General features: G+C 40.9%; 1 protein-coding gene across 4 annotated transcripts in view; it reads right to left on the bottom strand.

The window, feature by feature from the left end:
• The window catches only part of BRIP1 (BRCA1 interacting DNA helicase 1), a 127,363-nt gene extending 109,713 nt beyond the window's left edge, over positions 1-17,650 (bottom strand). The window contains exons 1-7 of one of the 4 annotated variants that reach the window (XM_084803255.1): positions 17,571-17,629; positions 15,719-15,813; positions 14,961-15,083; positions 13,797-13,908; positions 9,430-9,603; positions 6,765-6,892; positions 4,925-5,041 (exon numbers count right to left, since the gene is read on the bottom strand). In XM_084803255.1, the coding sequence (XP_084659381.1) occupies positions 4,925-5,041; positions 6,765-6,892; positions 9,430-9,603; positions 13,797-13,908; positions 14,961-15,053 (624 nt within the window). In that variant the 5' untranslated portion in view covers positions 15,054-15,083; positions 15,719-15,813; positions 17,571-17,629. Of the gene's footprint in view, positions 1-4,924; positions 5,042-6,764; positions 6,893-9,429; positions 9,604-13,796; positions 13,909-14,960; positions 15,084-15,718; positions 15,814-17,335 lie in introns of all 4 variants that reach the window. The other 3 variants (XM_084803254.1, XM_084803256.1, XM_084803257.1) reach the window with 3 other exon arrangements.
• Positions 17,651-17,929: the final 279 nt, after the last annotated feature.

A 17,929-nucleotide genomic window follows, 5' to 3' on the forward strand; every position in this document is an offset into this window, starting at 1 on the left:
GTTTCAAATCAGGATTTTATTTTCCTACTTTATATATAAAAAAAAAATCAACAGTAAATTAACTTCAAAATTTACTACACAGAGCTGAAGAGATGGCCCACTAGTTAAAAGCACTTGCTGCTCTTGCAGAGGACCCAGGTTAGGTTCCTAGCACCCACATGGTGACTGACACCTGTCTGTGGCTCCAGTTCCAAAGGATCTAAACTCTTCTAAACTCTGCAGACACCAGAAACACACATGGTACACAAACATGCATGCAGTCAAAACACTGATAAACATAAAATTATTATTTTTAAAGAGCCTGCTACATAGTAAATGTTAAAATATAAAATAAATATGCATGAAATGTATTTTTGTTCTAATTCATATAAAAGCACTTATTCCAAAGTCTGTAAATAATATTTTCCTATTTGTATTTGTAAAGATTAAAATACGCTACATCAGCAAAGCAAAATCCTAAAAGAAAGAACAGTCCTTACCCAGCATTTCATTCTTACAGGAGAATCATCTATTTCTAATACAATTACTATTTTTATGTCCATGGAGGTTACTAATCTTAATTCTCTGAAAAACTAGGTGCACTAATTAATGCCAAATATCAGGAGGTATTCACTAGCCTTAAAATTTTTCTAAGGTACAAATAAGAAAAACAGGGGCTGGAGAGATGGCACTGACTGCTTTTCCAGAGCTAAATTCTCAGCACCCACATAGCAGTTTACAACTGCCCATAACGCCAAGATCTGACACCCTCACATGGACACACATGCAAGCAAAACACAAATGCACATGAAATAAAGATAATTTAAAAAAAAAAACAATGCACATTCACTATGACTATACATTTTATAATGATTGTTTCCATTGTAATTATTCTACTGTCTCTTAAGAAGTAAAAAAAACAGATCTTTTTAATTTAAGAATTTGTGCCACTGTGACACTGCTCTTCTAGAGGTACTTGGGTTCCCAGCACCCACACAGTGGCTCAGGACCATTTCTAACTATAGTCCCAGAGGATCTGATGCCTGTCCTCTTTTTTTTTTTTTTTTTAATATTTGTTTATTTATTTGAGTGTTCTATTCACATGTACGACAGAAGAGGGCATCAGATCTCACTCTAGATGGTTGTGAGGCACCATGCGGTTGCTGGGAGTTGATCTCAGGACCTCAGGAAGAGCAGACGGTGCTCTTAACCACTGAGCCATCTCTCCAACCCCATGCCTGTCCTCTTATGGCCTCCATGGGCACCAGGCACACATGAGATGCACAGACATTCATATACATAAAATTAAATAAATTTCAAAACTTGTGGCATATTTTGCCTAGTCATTCAGAAGATACATAAAACTACTTTATATATTCACACTTTTTATTACAAACTTAGAGCAATATAAGAATACTGGAGCCGGGTGTGGTGGCGCACGTCTTTAATCCCAGCACTCGGGAGGCAGAGGCAGGCGGATAGCTGTGAGTTCGAGGCCAGCCTGGTCTACAAAGCGAGTCCAGGACAGCCAAGGCTACATAGAGAAACTCTGTCTTGAAAAAAAAAAAAAAAAAAAAAAAGAATACTGGAACACAAGCATACATTCTTAACATCGTTCTAAGCATCAGCACTGACAGTGGTAAGCCCCACACCAGTCCTCATGTGGTATGTCACTATCAAAACAAAAACAACTGAAAACATAGACGTTTACCCTCAGGTTACGACTGTGTCCCATGTATCTGAAACATTTTTCATGATATAGAAATTTACCCTCAGGTTATGTCTGTGTGCCCTGTTAATAAAACATTTTTCATGGTTAGACTTGGGTCTCATTACAAGACATCTCAGCACAGAAAGTCTATGTGAATATTTTAAAATCTAGGAAACTAAAAAATGTGAAGCATCTTCAGTACCAAACATCTCAGATAGGAAAGGAATAGTCAATCTATATATATATTAAGAAACATTTTAAAATCTGAAAAAACAAATGGCAAAATCCCTTACAATTCTGGTCCCAAGCATTAACCTGCATGCTGTTGCTACTGTTTCTTCCACTATGTACCCCTTAAGCTCTAAAATACATTAATGTCTCTGTAACAATGTAACCCTCATATCTGCCTGCGAGACAGATACTTGTTTCTACACTTAGCAAGTGGGAAAATTAGGTAATATACCAAGAGTCTAAAAAAAGTAACCAAGGACATATACACAAATAAGAGCCGAGTTTAATTCAGGCTCTTCAAGGCAGGACAGGGAGCTGAGGCTGTGTGTAGGCCAGTGTTAGGGCACTTGCCTGGCATTGAAGACGTTCAACAGCATTCTGAACTCCAGAACAAAGAAAGAAAGAAACAGATTTACTGATTAACACTTTAATAGATAAAGAAGCCTGGCATACACAGTACATACAAAGAGGGACATTATTTAGCCTTTAAAGGGGAGATTCTGCCACTTATAATACAGATGAACCTAGAGGATATCAGAGTGAAATAAATCACAAGTGGAGAAAAAGACTGTAATTTCACCTATATGAAAAACCTTAAAAGGTCAAATACAGAGAAGCAAAGAACAGAATCCCTAGGAGATGACCAGAGATGACGAAGTGCAGTTCAGGTGAGGACACTGCTCCAAGGACACAAAGATTCAGTCACACAGGATGAATCCAGTCTACAAGTACCACGAACACACATGACTCTAGTTTATACTCTACTACACATCAGAAATTCATTACGACTAGATTTCACATGTTCTTATACCCACACAAAGGCATGTAAACCATGTGAGGTGAGTATGGTAATTAGATTAACTTTATTAATAAATTTAGCATATGTAAGGATACCAAACACCATCTGTATATATATTAAACACACAATTTTATGTAAAAATCCACACGCAGGCAGTTGGTTCCAGTATCCATTCCTTTTGCATGTGCATGTATCTTTGTATGTTCTGTGTGTGACGCATGCTCGTGAATGTGCAGGTGTGTGCCCGTAAGCGTAGAGCTGAACGTAGGTAGGTCTCTTCCTCCCTGAGACAGTGTCTCTCACTGCATTGGAAACTTGCCATTTTGGTTAGGCTGGCTGGCCAGTCAGCTCTCAGACGCCTCCTGTCTCCACCTCAATGCTGGCATTACAGACACAAGCACCCATAGCCAGCTTTTTGCTCAGGTCCTCACATTTGCAGAGCAAATGCTTGGACCCATTTCTCCAAGCCACCAGAGTCCATTCATTTAACAACTAGAGAACCAAACCTCCAGCTAGTCATTGTGGCACACAACTGTACTCCCAGGGCCTTGAGAAGCTGAGGTAAAAGGACTTCTAGAATCCATAAGTTCAAGGCCATCCTGAGCAACAAGATCTACCCTCCCAAACACTTTTCGACATGGGATTAGTTTCAAAAGAGAGTCCCAAGCCAATCTCTTAACTCATGATCTTCCTGCATCAGCCTCCCATGGCTTGCATCATAGCCAAGAAACTATGTTTTGTTTTAAATATAAGATAAAAGACTAGAAGGGGCCTAGAGAGATGGCTCAGTGGTTAAGAGCACTGTCTGCTCTTCCAGAGGTCCTGAGTTCAATTCCCAGCAACCACATGGTAGTTCACAACCATCTATAATGTGATCTGATGTGTACTGTATTCATAATAAATAAAAAAAGATAAAGGACTAGAGAGATAGCTCAGCCATTAAGAAAGCTTGTTGTTCTTACAGAGGCACAAAATTCAGTTCTCAGAATCCACAACAGGTGGCTAACAATTGCCTGTATTCCAGTTCTAGGGAATCACATAGCCAGATTCACTTGTCCCTGGCCATTCCCAACTCCAATACAATAAAATCTTAAAAAAAAAAAAAAAAAAAAGAGCCAAGTATGGTGGTGCACACCTTTAGTCCCAGCACTTGGGAGGCAGAGGCAGGCGGATCACTTTGAGTTCGAGGCCAGCCTGGTCTACAAAGTGAGTCCAGGACAGCCAAGGCTACACAGAGAAACCCAGTCTGTCTCTCTCTCTTTCTCTCTCTCTCTCTCTCTCTCTCTCTCTCTCTCTCTCTCTCTCTCTCTCTCTCTCTCACACACACACACACACACACACACACACACAAAGTAAAAGATAAAACAGAAGCTTAAGTCTTGTAGTATGTATGTACCCAGGAGGATGAGGCAGAAGAATCACAAATTGGGGCAAGCCTGGGCTACACAGTAAGTTCAAGCTGGCCTGAGTTAGCAAAAAATATATAAATAATAAAAACAAAAACATAAAAAATAAAAATAAAAATAGAGCTGGAGAGAGAGCTCAACTGGCTGCCCTTCTAGAGGACTCAGGTTCAGTTCCCAAGACCCACCTCCTGGCTCACAAGTGTCTGTGCCTCCAATTCCAGGGGCTCTGACGGCCTCTTCCTGGAGTTCAATCTTGGGAAGCTACACAACAGGAGAGAACCTCCACATGCCTGAAGCAGCACGCATGCACTCCCACCCAATAAAGACACAGGTAGATGCATGTGATATTTTCTAATTAGAAGCAATGGAAGAAGACACCTGGCATCCATCACTAGCAGTCACATGTGCACACAGGTAAACAGAGAGAGCGAGGGATGGAGGGAGGGAGGAGGAGGGGAGGGGGGAGGGAGAGAGAGAGAGAGAGAGAGGGAGAGAGAGAACATTTTTAAAAGTTTTAGAAAACAACAAACATCAAAACAGAAAAAGAAGAAAGAAAAAAGAAAAGACCGTCCAGATACTCTTTTAGTACCGGCTCTTTCACTGACTTTACACACAGGAAACACACAGAGAGGAGGGGCTTACATCTCACACATTAGTGAGCATAAAGACAACAGCACTGTTCAGGACTTTGAGCTCTTCTACTGTTCAAAACATGCTATTCTTTCTCTACTTTCAAAAACAGAATTAGAAAACTCCCTGTTCTCCTTCCTTAAACTAAGCAACAACATAAATACGCACATTTTGCAAAGAGGAGCGTGTCTGTCCTGCAGGAGACGCAGGCTCGACTCTCTGCTCTGAAGCTGCTCGTGCATCCAAATGGTGGACGTCCTTTTCCAAACAGTGGCGTTTTCTCATCTATAAGCACAGAACCAGATGAAGGACAGCCTGACTGTGGATTTCTCTACATTCCCTTTTCTTACTCCTACTTAGTAATAGTAAAAACTTAAAATCCAAACAAATAGAGATTTCATAACACCATTTATGTCAAAGAGAATATATAGTAATAACTCTTGGGTCCCATTGAGTATTAATGTGTAAAAATTACAGTATTATAATGATCTTCCTATAAATAGTCAGACCACGTAGACATTAAATACAGCATTATAGCAAATCCCAAGCACATACCTAACTGGAAACTACATCAATAATTAAGCTAAATCCTAGATTCCAGCTTCATTCATAATTGATACTTTTATAAAAAATAAGCTAGTTTATACCTCTAAAAACAAGATTTAATTCCAGAAATTGCTGGTATATATTTAAACTATGTAAAACTAGAACACACACAATTTACATATATCCACCTGAAAGTGTTCAGTCATTTACATTCAAGTAACATGTTAATTCATCAATAATCCCTCCTTTATAAGTGGCATACATTTCAAGAAAAATGTGTTCCTTTACAAAAAGTACAGTCCATGAGCAATAAGAGAGAGGATAAATAAATAAGTAAGTAAATACAAACCAGGGGGGAAAATAAGTACATTCCATATGAAGTATCTGGTAATTCAGGTCTATAGTTTTAGAAACATGCGTGTGTTGTAGTGGTGTAAGAGCCAGGCGTGTGTGCTGCATGTCTGAGACCTCAGTGACGCAGACCGCTAAGGAAGGACCATGAGTTTAAAGCCAGCCTGGGGAACTAGGAAGATCCTGTCTCAAGACAAATCTTAAAAGCTCCCTGGGAAGAAATGCTTACATGCTGGAGGACCTGGGTCCAATACCTGACAAGCACAAATAGCAAAAACACCACTAAAACAACATTAAACCTCAATAAATAAAAGTAAACTTTGTCATTATGCTTAAACTTGCCAATGCCAAAGCTCTCTATAATGTGAGAATTCCTATCAAAGGTATTTGAACCAAAAGAAAATGCCTTTATTAGGTAAAAAGTAATGAAAAGTTTGAAAAGTACAGTAATGAGAGGTTGGAGAAATAGTTTAGCGGTGGAGAGCGATTTCAGCACCCACGCGGTGGTTCACAATCCCCCAGAACTCCAGTTCCAGGGGATCTGGGAGCCTCTTCTGACCTCTGCTGGCACCAGGCACAAATGTGTTGCGCATACACACATGCAGGCCAAAGATAAAATAAAACATGAAGCACTCTGCATTTTTAATACTGTCTTCATATAGGATCCATTTAATTTTAAAAAGCAATAGTAAGATGTAAGAGAAGAAGTAAGTGTCATGTAAGAGAAGACCAGCAGGGTGGGGAGATGAAAGAGTCTTACTATGCCTGAAACATGTAATGCCCATGTATAAAAGTGTCATCATAAACCTATTTTTTATATAATAAATTGTATTAGTAATTTTGAAAATTGATAATTCTGAAAAACCATACAGTTGCCATATGTTTAGGATATGCCTTAAGTAAATGCTATCAAACTCTCCATGCATAAGAAAACATGAAGTTGCTTTGATTATGTTAGTGTGAACAGCCTGCTGTACTAACAACTTCCTCTGTAGCAAGTAACAATGAAATGAAAACGAGCATTTACTTCACAGCCATGACACATGTAACTACTCTCGGCCGGTGCCCAACTACATGGCTAGGTTATTTTAACAGACAGTGAACTCCTTACCTGCTGGGTAGTTTCTAAGGGTCGGATTCTTTTCTTCTCTACCTGAAAATCATCATCTTCATTTCTATGTACCGATGCCTGTTTCTTGGCAGATAACTTCGCAGCCAAAGTATTTTTTTCAGGAGAGTCTTATAGAAAAGTTAATTTTACAATAAATATGGTAAATTTAGAATGAAAATATTGCTTAAAAAAACTTATCCTACACAGTTTTTAGAAGAAAACCAAGATTTAAGACAGTTCTATAAATTTGATAATATAGTTTAAAACCTATGATTTTTTTTTTCCATTGGCTGGTTGATTGAGACATAGCATACACCCATGCTATGTAGCCATGGGTGGCCTGGAATTCCCTACAAAGACCAGGCTAGCCTCAAACTCAAAGAAACCAACCTGCTTCTGCCTACGAAATTAAAGATAAGTGCCAAGACATCCAGCAAGGTATTATTTTTAACTTTTTATCAATCAATTTACTTTTACCATAAATACAACAAGCACTTAACAGGAAACACCCAGTTTGTTTTTCACACAGACTCATGTTTTGCAGCCCTATAACTTAGGGCTTAGGAAATACAAGCGTAAGGGCTAGAAGTGTAGCTCAGTTGGTAAAGCAGTTGCCTGGCACGTGGGAAGCCGTAGGTTCAATCCCTAACGCAAGGGACCCTGACAAAATACGCAAACTAAGTCCCCCAGGGCGCGGCAAGTGTTCCTTCGCTCTGTGGAAGCTCTATGCTCCTTCCCTCCTGAGGGCCATCCTGCTCTTTAGGTCATAAATACTGTTCAGAGAATAAAATGCCTAGAACAGCTTAATCTCACAACGCTGAAAGCTCATGCTTAAAACCATCAAAAACCTCCTACCTCCTAAACTATAAAAACTACTCCCACTTTACCAAAGTGAACAGGGAATTTTACAGAAATCTGCTCAACATTACAAAGTTAGTAACTTGCAAAGCTTAGGTTCCACAGATTTGCCATTTTACTTCAAAAATTCTTAAGTATAATTTCAATGCTGAAAAACACAACATCCTGTTTTCGGAAACCACAGCAAACACATTTCCTTTTTCTCATTGTCCATAGCACAATTTTTTCACTCTGCATTATCCACTATCAATTAGCTCTTCCCATTTCTGATGGACCTTTTCTTTTTTTTTTTAAGATTTATTTATTTATTTATTTATTATAAAGGGCTCTGCAGAGGCAGGCAGATCTCTGTGAGTTTGAGGTATTTATTTATTTATTTATTTATTTATTTATTTATTTATTATACAGGGCTCTGCAGAGGCAGGTGGATCTCTGTGAGTTCGAGGCCAGCCTGGTCTACAAAGTGAGTCTAGGACAGCCAAGGCTACACAGAGAAACCCTGTCTCAAAACAAAAACAAAAACAAAAACAAGAAACAAACAAACAAACAAAAACAGTTACCACAGGCTTTTGATTTGAAAAGAATAAAGTATCCACACAAGGCACAGTAAAGTAAGGTATGCCTGCATTATTCAGGAAGGGCTAGAGGAAAGAGCACAAAATTTGGAAAACTGTTGATACTCTCTACCACAGCGGATAGTACATGATATAACCATTCCATTCCTAGGTATGTATACAATAGAAAATATGTTTATACTCATACGAACAAGAAATAAAAGTGGAAACAATTCAATTGTCTGACTACTGTAGAAAAGATGAGTGCATACTGGTATACTAATACAAGAAAATAAAGTGAAAGAATAGCAGCAATATATTCTTACCAGTACAATATCAAGTAAAAGGCAGACATAGGAGCACATGTATAACTCTACCTCCATAAAGAAGAAAGCTCATTAATGCTCTCAGAAGACAATACAGAGAAAAGACTACTAGGGGAAAAGAGAGGGGGAGTTAATCCAGAAAAATAGCTCAGTAATTAAAGAGAGAACACAAATTAAAAAGTCCAAGGGTTGAGGCTGGAGAGATGGCTTAGTGGTTAAGAGCATTGCCTGCTCTTCTAAAGGACCCGAGTTCAATTCCCATCACCCACATGGCAGCTCACAGCTGTCTCTAACTCCAATATCTTACACCTTCACACCAGTGCACACAAATTAAAATTAAATGAAATATTTTTTTTAAATCCAAGGGCTTTTGAGCAATCAATGTTAAGATAAAATTATTCCATTAGGACACACTGTTTAATTCAAAACACATTATTTGACATGCATGAAGCTTGAAGTTTCATTACCAGCGGCAAAAATAAATAAATATAATGTAAAAAATTTCAGAGAGGCTCAGTGTATAAATGCACTGGCAGTCAAGACCAATGACCTGAGTTCAATTCCTAGAACCCACATAGCAGAAGGAGAGAACCAACACTAGCAAGTTGTCCTCTGACAACCACATGAGTGCTCTGGCATGTATGTCGCATAAAAAAAAAAAAAATTTTTTTTTAAAGAATTTCAGGGGAACTGAAACTCCAGTCCCTGGACATCTGAGGCCAAGAGGCACACATGTGGTACACAGACATACATTGTAGACAAATATTCATGCACACAAAATTAATTAATTAATTTTAAATTTTCCCAAGGAAATTAGGTAGAAATGCATAAATATACTAGCTAAATTTACCCAAAGTAAGCTCCCTGGTGATAATAACTAAGGTTCTAATTACAGACTGCAACAGACACAAGCAAGATATAATTTACCACGGCATGGTGATGAGACTCCATTGCTCTCAGGGGACGGTTTGCTGGGACTACTGAAATGAGGTGAAGTACCCAGGTTCGTGTCACTGTACGTAAAATTCTTTGAATGGCATGCACAACAGCAGGACGATGGCACCTTAGCTTTTTTATTCACGCCCTCATCCAATGGCTTCCCTAAAAAAACAAAACAAAACAAAACAAACCTCTATTTACAATATTACCAATTAAATGAATAGTAAGCAACCATCGCAGTTCACCAAGGATTGGAAGTTTCTCAGGTTTCAAGATCAAACTAAGGAAAGTATTCTCCCTGAACCCTATCTACAGTGTCAAGTCAAAACAGAAAAGCTATGCCTGTGGTGTACACAGGAATGCTATCAATTTATAAACTACAAAAATATAATATCAAAGATTAATAGTGAAATTAATAGTACAACCACTCTTGTGTTCATTTATATTGAGACTCATTTCAAAGTCAAGCAAAAAAGGACTGAAACAGAAATGAAAAGTATAGGCTCTGTCGCTGCTATTTCCCTAGAGGAAGAATTTGAAATTTCAGTATGCTAAATAATAAAGATAAGGATTGTCACTGTCCACAGGGCTGGGATAAAGGTGTGCACCACCACATCCAGCCACATCCAGGGGGCACACACCTTTCCTCCCAGAACTCAGGAGGCAGAGGCAGGTCAATCTGTGAGCTCAAGGCCAGCCTGGTCTACAGAGCAAGTTCCAGGACAAGCTAGGGCTACATAGAGAAATCTTGTCTCAACAAACAAACGACAAAAATCAACTAGAAACATTCTATCACCTACAGATTCTGATACAAGTATCAAGGCAGATTTTAACACAAAATTCAAGTCCAATAAACAAGTAGTTAAGATAGCTAAATATAGCTTTTAAAATTACAGTATGAGGGCTGAAGAGATAGATTAGCAGTTAATAGCATTTGCTGCTCTCGCAGAGGTTACCAATTCAATTTCCAGTACCCACATGGCTGCCCACAAGCATCTGTAACTACAGTTCCAGATGGCCCAATGCTTTCATCTGGGCTGCTCAGGCACCAAGCCTGCATGTGGTGCATATACATGCAAGAAAATAGACTCACACATAATATAAAAAATAAATCCTTTTAAAATAAATCGAGTGTCTACATTGAGAGCCCACATGATATCCACGTGCACAGCTCATATCCTTTTAAAAAGGTAATCAATCATAAACAAGCACAGTCATTCACATGTGTAAGCCTCCATTCGGGAGGCTCAGGTAGGAGGAGCTTGAACTGAAAGCCACCCCAGACTGCATAGTAAAACCCTGCCTCAGGAGAAAAAAAAAAGGCAGCATGAAAACACACTATATACGTGCATAAAAGAAAATCTCATAATAAAGCCCACTATCTATAACTAACATATGCCAACAAAAACAGAAAGAGGAAAACATATTAAATGTTTTTAATATACTAATGACATTGTTTACTCATTTGCAACACAAAAGCATTTCCCAGATAACTGCCATTAAATTTCAATTAACTACAAGTATCAGTTTCCCCCAAAGAACAACACCAATAGTAGCTAAAAGGGACAATCAAAAGATCATAAAATGTTTACTTTTTGTTAAGCCTTTTTGTTAAAGGTTTGTTTATTTATTTATTATGTATGCACGGTTTTACCTGCATGTAACTCCTGCAGGCCAGAAGAGGGCACCAGATCTCATTACGGATGGTTGTGAGCCACCCCAGGGTTGCTGGGAACTGAACTCAGGACCTTTCAGAGGGCAGCCAGTGCTCTTAACCTCTGAGCCACCTCTCCAGCCCCTTGTTAACAGTCTTTTCTTACATCTATCATCTATTTTAATGTAAGGAAGTGGGTACATACATGCTATGGCATATGTGTCGAGGACAGAGGACAATCTGCAGGAATCAGCTCTCTCCCTCTACCACGTGGTCCCGGGGATGGCACCTTTACCACTGAGCCATCATGCCCACTCCTTGTTACCATGCACTAGCACTAACACAACATTTCTTTTTTCTTATGCTTGTGTATGTGTATGTGCATGTGTATGTGCATGTGTGTACACGCCATTGTGTGCATGTGGAGGTCAGGGAATAACATGCAGGAGTCAGTTCTTTCTTTCCACCAGGTGGGCTCTAAAGATTGACATCGGGTCACCAGGCTTAGAGGTCAGGCTTCAACTCAGATGCCATCCTGTCAGCTCGAACATTGTCTTTAACAATGTGTCTATATACACATACACATACCTATGATTATCTTCACCTTCTTCTAATACTTTAGGTAGAACTTATCTATTTATGTACCTGAAAAATATTCAGCACTGTATTTCAGATTTGTTATTAAGAGTACAAAGTCTTGGGTCTGGAGAGATGATGCAGAAGTTAAGGACAATCCTTGCTCTTCCAGAGGCCTCAAGCTCAGTTTCCAGCACAAACACCGGGAGGCTCCCAACCCCCTCACTCTAGCTCCAGGGCATCTAGCACAAGACCCTTACATACACACAGTAGCTCTTTATCAGCAAATATATGGAATACTTAAAAGCACATTTTTACCTCAAAGCCCTAGCTTTTACAAACAGAAGCATTAATTCAGAATTACCTGTGGGGATTTACAAACACTTAAGTCCAGAACTCACTGGTAGAAAAGGGTGTGAGGGGAGTCTGTACCCCAGCATCTTTGTTATACGGGTGTACATGTTATTTACTTTCTTAGTTCTGAGTACTGAGCACTGAACCATGGACCTTGCACATGCTAGCTAAGTGGTATACCACTGAGCTACACCCACAGCCCAGGACTAGAGGTTGGTTTTGTTTTTGTTTTTTAAGATTTTATTTATTATGTACACAGTGTTTCACCTCCATGTATGCCTGCATGCCAGAAGAGGGCACCAGATCTCATAATAGACTGTTATGAGCCACCATGAGGTTGCTGGGAATTGAACTCAGGACCTCAGGAAGAGCAGTCAGTTAGGATAACCTCTGAGCCATCTCTCCAGCCCCCGCGTTTGGTTTTTTAAGACAGATTCTTGCTGTATCCCAGGCTTCCTTCAAATTCCTGACTCTCGGGCCTCAGCTTCCTGGGTGCTAGGAATGCAGGCGCACATGCTAAATCCTAGCTAAGTTTGTGGCTTTTTGAGACAAGGTCACACTGTGTAACTCTGGCAATTACCATAATGGGACATAATAGGAATTCATACAAGCATTATTACAATAAGCTTTTATTTATCTGGCATGCAAACAAGCAGAGCAAGTAGAATCAGTTATTTGTTCACTTATTTATTAGAACGAGGGTCTTGCGATGCAGCCAGGCTGGCTCTAACTCACCGCCCTCTTCTTACTAGCATATACCACTAAGCCAGTGTTTCTGTCTTTTCCTCTTTCTACATTCCACATTTTAATGTAATGAGAGTCAGGTAAGCAAATATATTCAAGCAATTAGCATATGTATCAGCATCATTAGAGCTCCATCTGGTATTAAATACAAATTATCATCAAATCATTTTCATAAGAACTCTAAATGTTCATATAATCTCTGCAGGACCGAGTAAAAGGACTAAATTGTGTTAATTTTATTTAAGAGTTAATTTCGATGTATTCAACTTCTTTTGGAGAAACTTTCTCTTGCGTGTGTGTGTTTGTGTGTGTGTGTGTGTGTGTGTGTGTGTGTGTGTGTGTGTGTGTGTTTTGGGAGGAGGGGTGCTATACAGCCTTAGCTGGCCTGCAATTTGCTATGTAGAACAGGTTGGCCTTGAACTTGCAACAATCCTCTTGCCTGAGTACTAGAATTATACATGTGTATCACCATACCTGGCACAGATTTCCTCACCTTTTTGTTTGTTTGTTTGTTTGTTTGTTTTTTAAGATAGTTTCTCTGTAGAGCTTTGGCTACCCTGGGACTGACTCTGTAGACCAAGCTGGCCTTGAACTCACAGAGATCTTCCTGTCTCTACCTCCCGAGTGCTGGGATTACAGGTGTTCGCTACCACCACCAAGCTATTTCTTTACAACTTGAAGAAATGTCTTAACAGAGATTATTTAAATCAGTTAGAACAACATTTGACCCGGTCTGAATAAGGTGTGCTTTATTCTATTTTTCTCAGGCCCCTAACTAGCAGCCTGAAGTATCAAGAAACACTTACACACTTGCCACTGAGCCTGATGACCACAGTTCAATACAGCAGACGGAGTTTCTCCATAGAGTTTTGGCTACCCTGAGACTGACTCTGTAGATCAGGCTGGCCTCAAACTCACAATTATCCACCCGCCTCTGCCTCCTGAGTGCTGGGATTACAGGTGTGCACCACCACATTTGACTATGATACTTTTTTGTTGTTGTTGTTGTTTTTTAAGAACTACTTACCATTATGAGATTGCTGCCATGCTAATGCAGAACAAAGTAAAGCTAAACTTTTTCCACTTCCTGTGGGACTCTCCAACAAGCAATGTTGGCTGCTGTTTAGTCCTCTGACAATCTGTGGACAAAGAAGCCAATTTTTAAAAAGAAAGAGACAATAAACGATAACTTTATTAGCTCTCTCTCCATCAAATAGAAACACAAATGGAAGCGCACAGAAGAGTCAAGATGCACTGCAGGAAACAGCAAGAGCCTAAGAACTAGAGAAGTTTGTTAAATCTAGACTTCATCCCTTTACACTTCTGAACAGTCTGCTGGTTTTACAAGCACATCAAGCACAGGGAATTGTAAAAGCAACTTATATTTAATTAGGCGACCGCAAACTGTTTCTACAGAACTGTAATACGTGCTAGAGAGGTGGCCTTAGCATTTAAGGGCAGTAGTTGCCTTGCAGAAGACCCAGGTTCAATTCCCAGCACCATGCAGCAGCTTACAACCACCTGTGACTCCTGCTCCAGGTGGTCTCACACCCTAATCTGTCCCTCCCAGGCCTCAGGCACACACGTGGTGCACAGACACACCTGCAGGCAAAACACTGCTACACATAAAAATGATCTAAAGCACAAAAGCAAGCAAACAAAGAAGTGTAATACACTAATACCCAGGACCGCCTATGAGGAAAAACTTAATGGGAGATACCACTAGCAGGACAAGTTGTTATAATAATTTTGAATAGAAATTCGAAATGCAGTAAAAATGAAGAATAAGTGGTGGTGTACGCCTTTAATCCCAGCACTCAGGAGGCAGAGGCAGGCGGATTGCTGTGAGTTCGAGGCTAGCTTGGTCTACAAATCGAGTAGACCAGGACAGCCAAGGCTACACAGAGAAACCTTATCTTGAGGGAAAAAAAAAAGAATAAAAATTGAAATTCCAAAGGAGCTGAAAATGTTTTTCTGATGCTCTCCCTGACATCCTAACCCAAACACACACAGGTTAGGAGTGATTGATATCACTTTCCTGGAAGTTAGATGCGCTGCCAAATGAACCAAACAAACATTAGCAAACATTAGCCATCATTTTGTACCCAAGAATAGTTATAAACTCAGTGAACATTTGGAGTCATCAGCTACAGCATCTTGATGAAGACTCGAACGGCTATAAAACACTTACAGAGTTCATCATGGCAAGCTGTGCCGGGTAAGCTTTACAAGGAAAGCTGATCTTCACCCCGCCAATGGTGTATTCAGACGACACTGAGGACATCCTGCTTTCTTCCTTACTTCAGGCACCTCTCTACAACAGAAACAATAGAGCTCAATATGGAGGGGCTGGAGAGAGGATTCCCAGCACCCACATCAGACACCTCACAGATGCCTGTGACTTCAGCTCCAAGAACTCTCACACCCTTATCTGGCTTCCACAATAACTTGAATTCATCGGGCATGCACACACACACACACACACACACACACACACACACACATACACACACACACATACACACACACACACACACACACACACACACACTAGTTTAAGTAGTGAAATAATGCCAGTCAAAGAAAACCAGACACCCAGCAATAGAACAGAAGTCTGATAATAAAAACCAGGAATTAGTAAGCACATGTACAAAAGTAATGGAAATAAAAAAATTTTCCCTTAGTCTTATAAATAAATCTCAGGGTCAAGAGCATGTACTTGGTGACGGATCTGGACCGACACTCCTCCTACGCCATGATTTATTAGTCATGTGATTCTAGGCAAACCACTTAACTTTTCCAGAACTCTGTGTCCTCAGGTTCAACATGAGAATAGTAACAGAAACAACCCCTATAGCACTGCTGTGAAAGTTAGATAAGGTAAACACATACAGTACGTGGCAGATGCAACACAAACCGCTGTGACAATCTAGATGACATATAACCAACCTACAGAAACGACAGATTTCTGGAGCAGGTCTGCTCTAGCCCCACTCTTTTCTTCTCTTATTCTGAACATTCCTGCTTCCCCTTCTCACATTTTCCTAGTCAGAAGAAAAAAGCAGCAGCAGATGAGCAGGCAACAGCACAGGCCGTAGGTATGGTTCACCAGTTTAAAACTTCTAGTCTGGCCAGGCGTGGTGGCGCACGCCTTTAATTCCAGCACTTGGGAGGCAGAGGCAGGTGGATCTCTGTGAGTTCGAGGCCAGCCTGGTCTACAAAGTGAGTTCCAGGACAGCCAAGGCTACACACGGCAAAACTCTGTCTTGAAAGAAACAAAAATAAAAACTTCTACAGTCTGAAATCCTTATCTGCAGCAATGTCTGATTTAAGAGTTGTTGTAAGTAAAAGGGGATCTTTCCATTGTGATTCTCTTCATTTTTTTTTTTTTAAGCATCTTTTAATTTACTTGGGCAGGAGGACCCGCATGGCATGGTGCACGTGTGTAAGTCAGAAGTCAATGTTCTGGCCTCAAAACAGGTTTTCTCCTCCCACCACGTGGGATTAAACCTAGGTCTTCAAGCTTGGTTGTGTCTTCATCTGCTGAGCCAGCTAATTCTGAAGTCAAGAAAACGGATTTGAGCCGGGCCTGGTGGTACACGCCTTTAATCCCAGCACTCAAGAGGCAGAGGCAGGCGGATCCCTGTGAGTTCAAGGCCAGCCTGGTCTACAGAGTGAGCCTAGGACAGCCAGCGATACACAAAGAGATCCTGTCTCGAAATAAAAAAGAAAAAAGAAAATGGACTTGAATTCCACTGTTTGAATCCCCAAATCTCCCAGACACTTTTATGCACTGAAGACTTTTTGCAATTGTAAATAAATAAGATAAACTCAGTCCGGGAATGGAGACAGTTAAGACAGAATGTTCAACAGGTCACCACGTCAGTGATAACTTTAGCCACAGCTCCTGTGCTCCAAAAGAAGCACTGCTCTTAAGACATTTTCCAGTTCTAAATATTGTTCTGTCAGACAAGACCTGCACAACATCAACAAGCCAACAGGGGCGTCCACAGCCCAGCAGGCAGTACTAATTAGATTCAGTGGGCGGGAGGGGCATTTGAAGAGGTCCAGTGTGAAGGGTTGTGATGGGGATGGAGATGATCAAGATAGATTGTACGCATGCCTGAAACGGTCAGAATAAATAAAAGATGTTCTTAGAAAAAGTATCCAATCGCTGACTCTTTATCTTTAACCCTCAGAAGTTTAGTGCAATCTAACTTCTCAATCTGAAGCGAGAACTCTATAATACTGTTTCACTAAAATTAGTCCAGATGGCAATCCACGCCTGCAGCTGTGGGCAACATTCCTCTCAAAATGTGGGATGCACCAAAGAGAAAGACACTTCCGGGTGTGGTGGCGCATACTTTTGGCCTCCACAATCGGGAGGTAAAAGCAAGTGGATCTCTGTGAGATCGAGTCCAGGCAGGTCTACATAGCTGGATCCAGGCAAGCCGAAGCTGCAGGGTGAGACCCTGTCTCTCAAAAAAAAAAAGGAGGGGGGGCGGGGAGGGAACAAATCCATCTGTCTCCCGCCAAGAAGTACCGCGGGGACCGAGGGCCACTTACTGGCCTGAGTTCACGAAGTCAGGACCGGCTCCCTGCTCCTCAGCTTCCCTTCTCCAAACTCTCACGCAGCCAAGGCCTCCAGGGAACGAGAGATTCGGCCACACTGCGGGGCCTGAGAACCCGCCCCTCGCCCTCCTTCCCACTCGCCTGCTACGGGCTCCGGCTGGCGTTTGAGAAGGAGCCACACAGAGCCTAGCTACAGGGAAAGCTCGTGAATATGAAGGTACTCCCTCACCGGACGATACGGCGCGGCCAGGTGCCTAGCCACCGCTGATCCTCCTCCTCCTCCTCCTCTCAGGGAAGATGCAGCTACACACAGACAAATTCGCGCCTCCCGCCCCTCGGCTCCCAGGCAGCCAATCACACGTCTAGACTGGAAAAGAACCAGCCAATCATAGCTCGCGAGATCAACGCTGAAACGCCCAATGGAAGCCTGAGAAATAAGAACAGCCCCCAAAATATTCGGCCGCACCGGAAGGCGCAGCGAGAAATACTGAAATAGGTTGCGCAGATTTGCTTGAAGGGTAAAAGAAAATGTTGTGTAGCACTTTAGAAACGGCTGATTTACCTAGACAGCCAGTTCCCTGATGACTG

Source organism: Acomys minous (assembly GCF_964271855.1).
Source record: "Acomys minous genome assembly, chromosome: 12".
NCBI lineage: Eukaryota > Metazoa > Chordata > Mammalia > Rodentia > Muridae > Acomys > Acomys minous.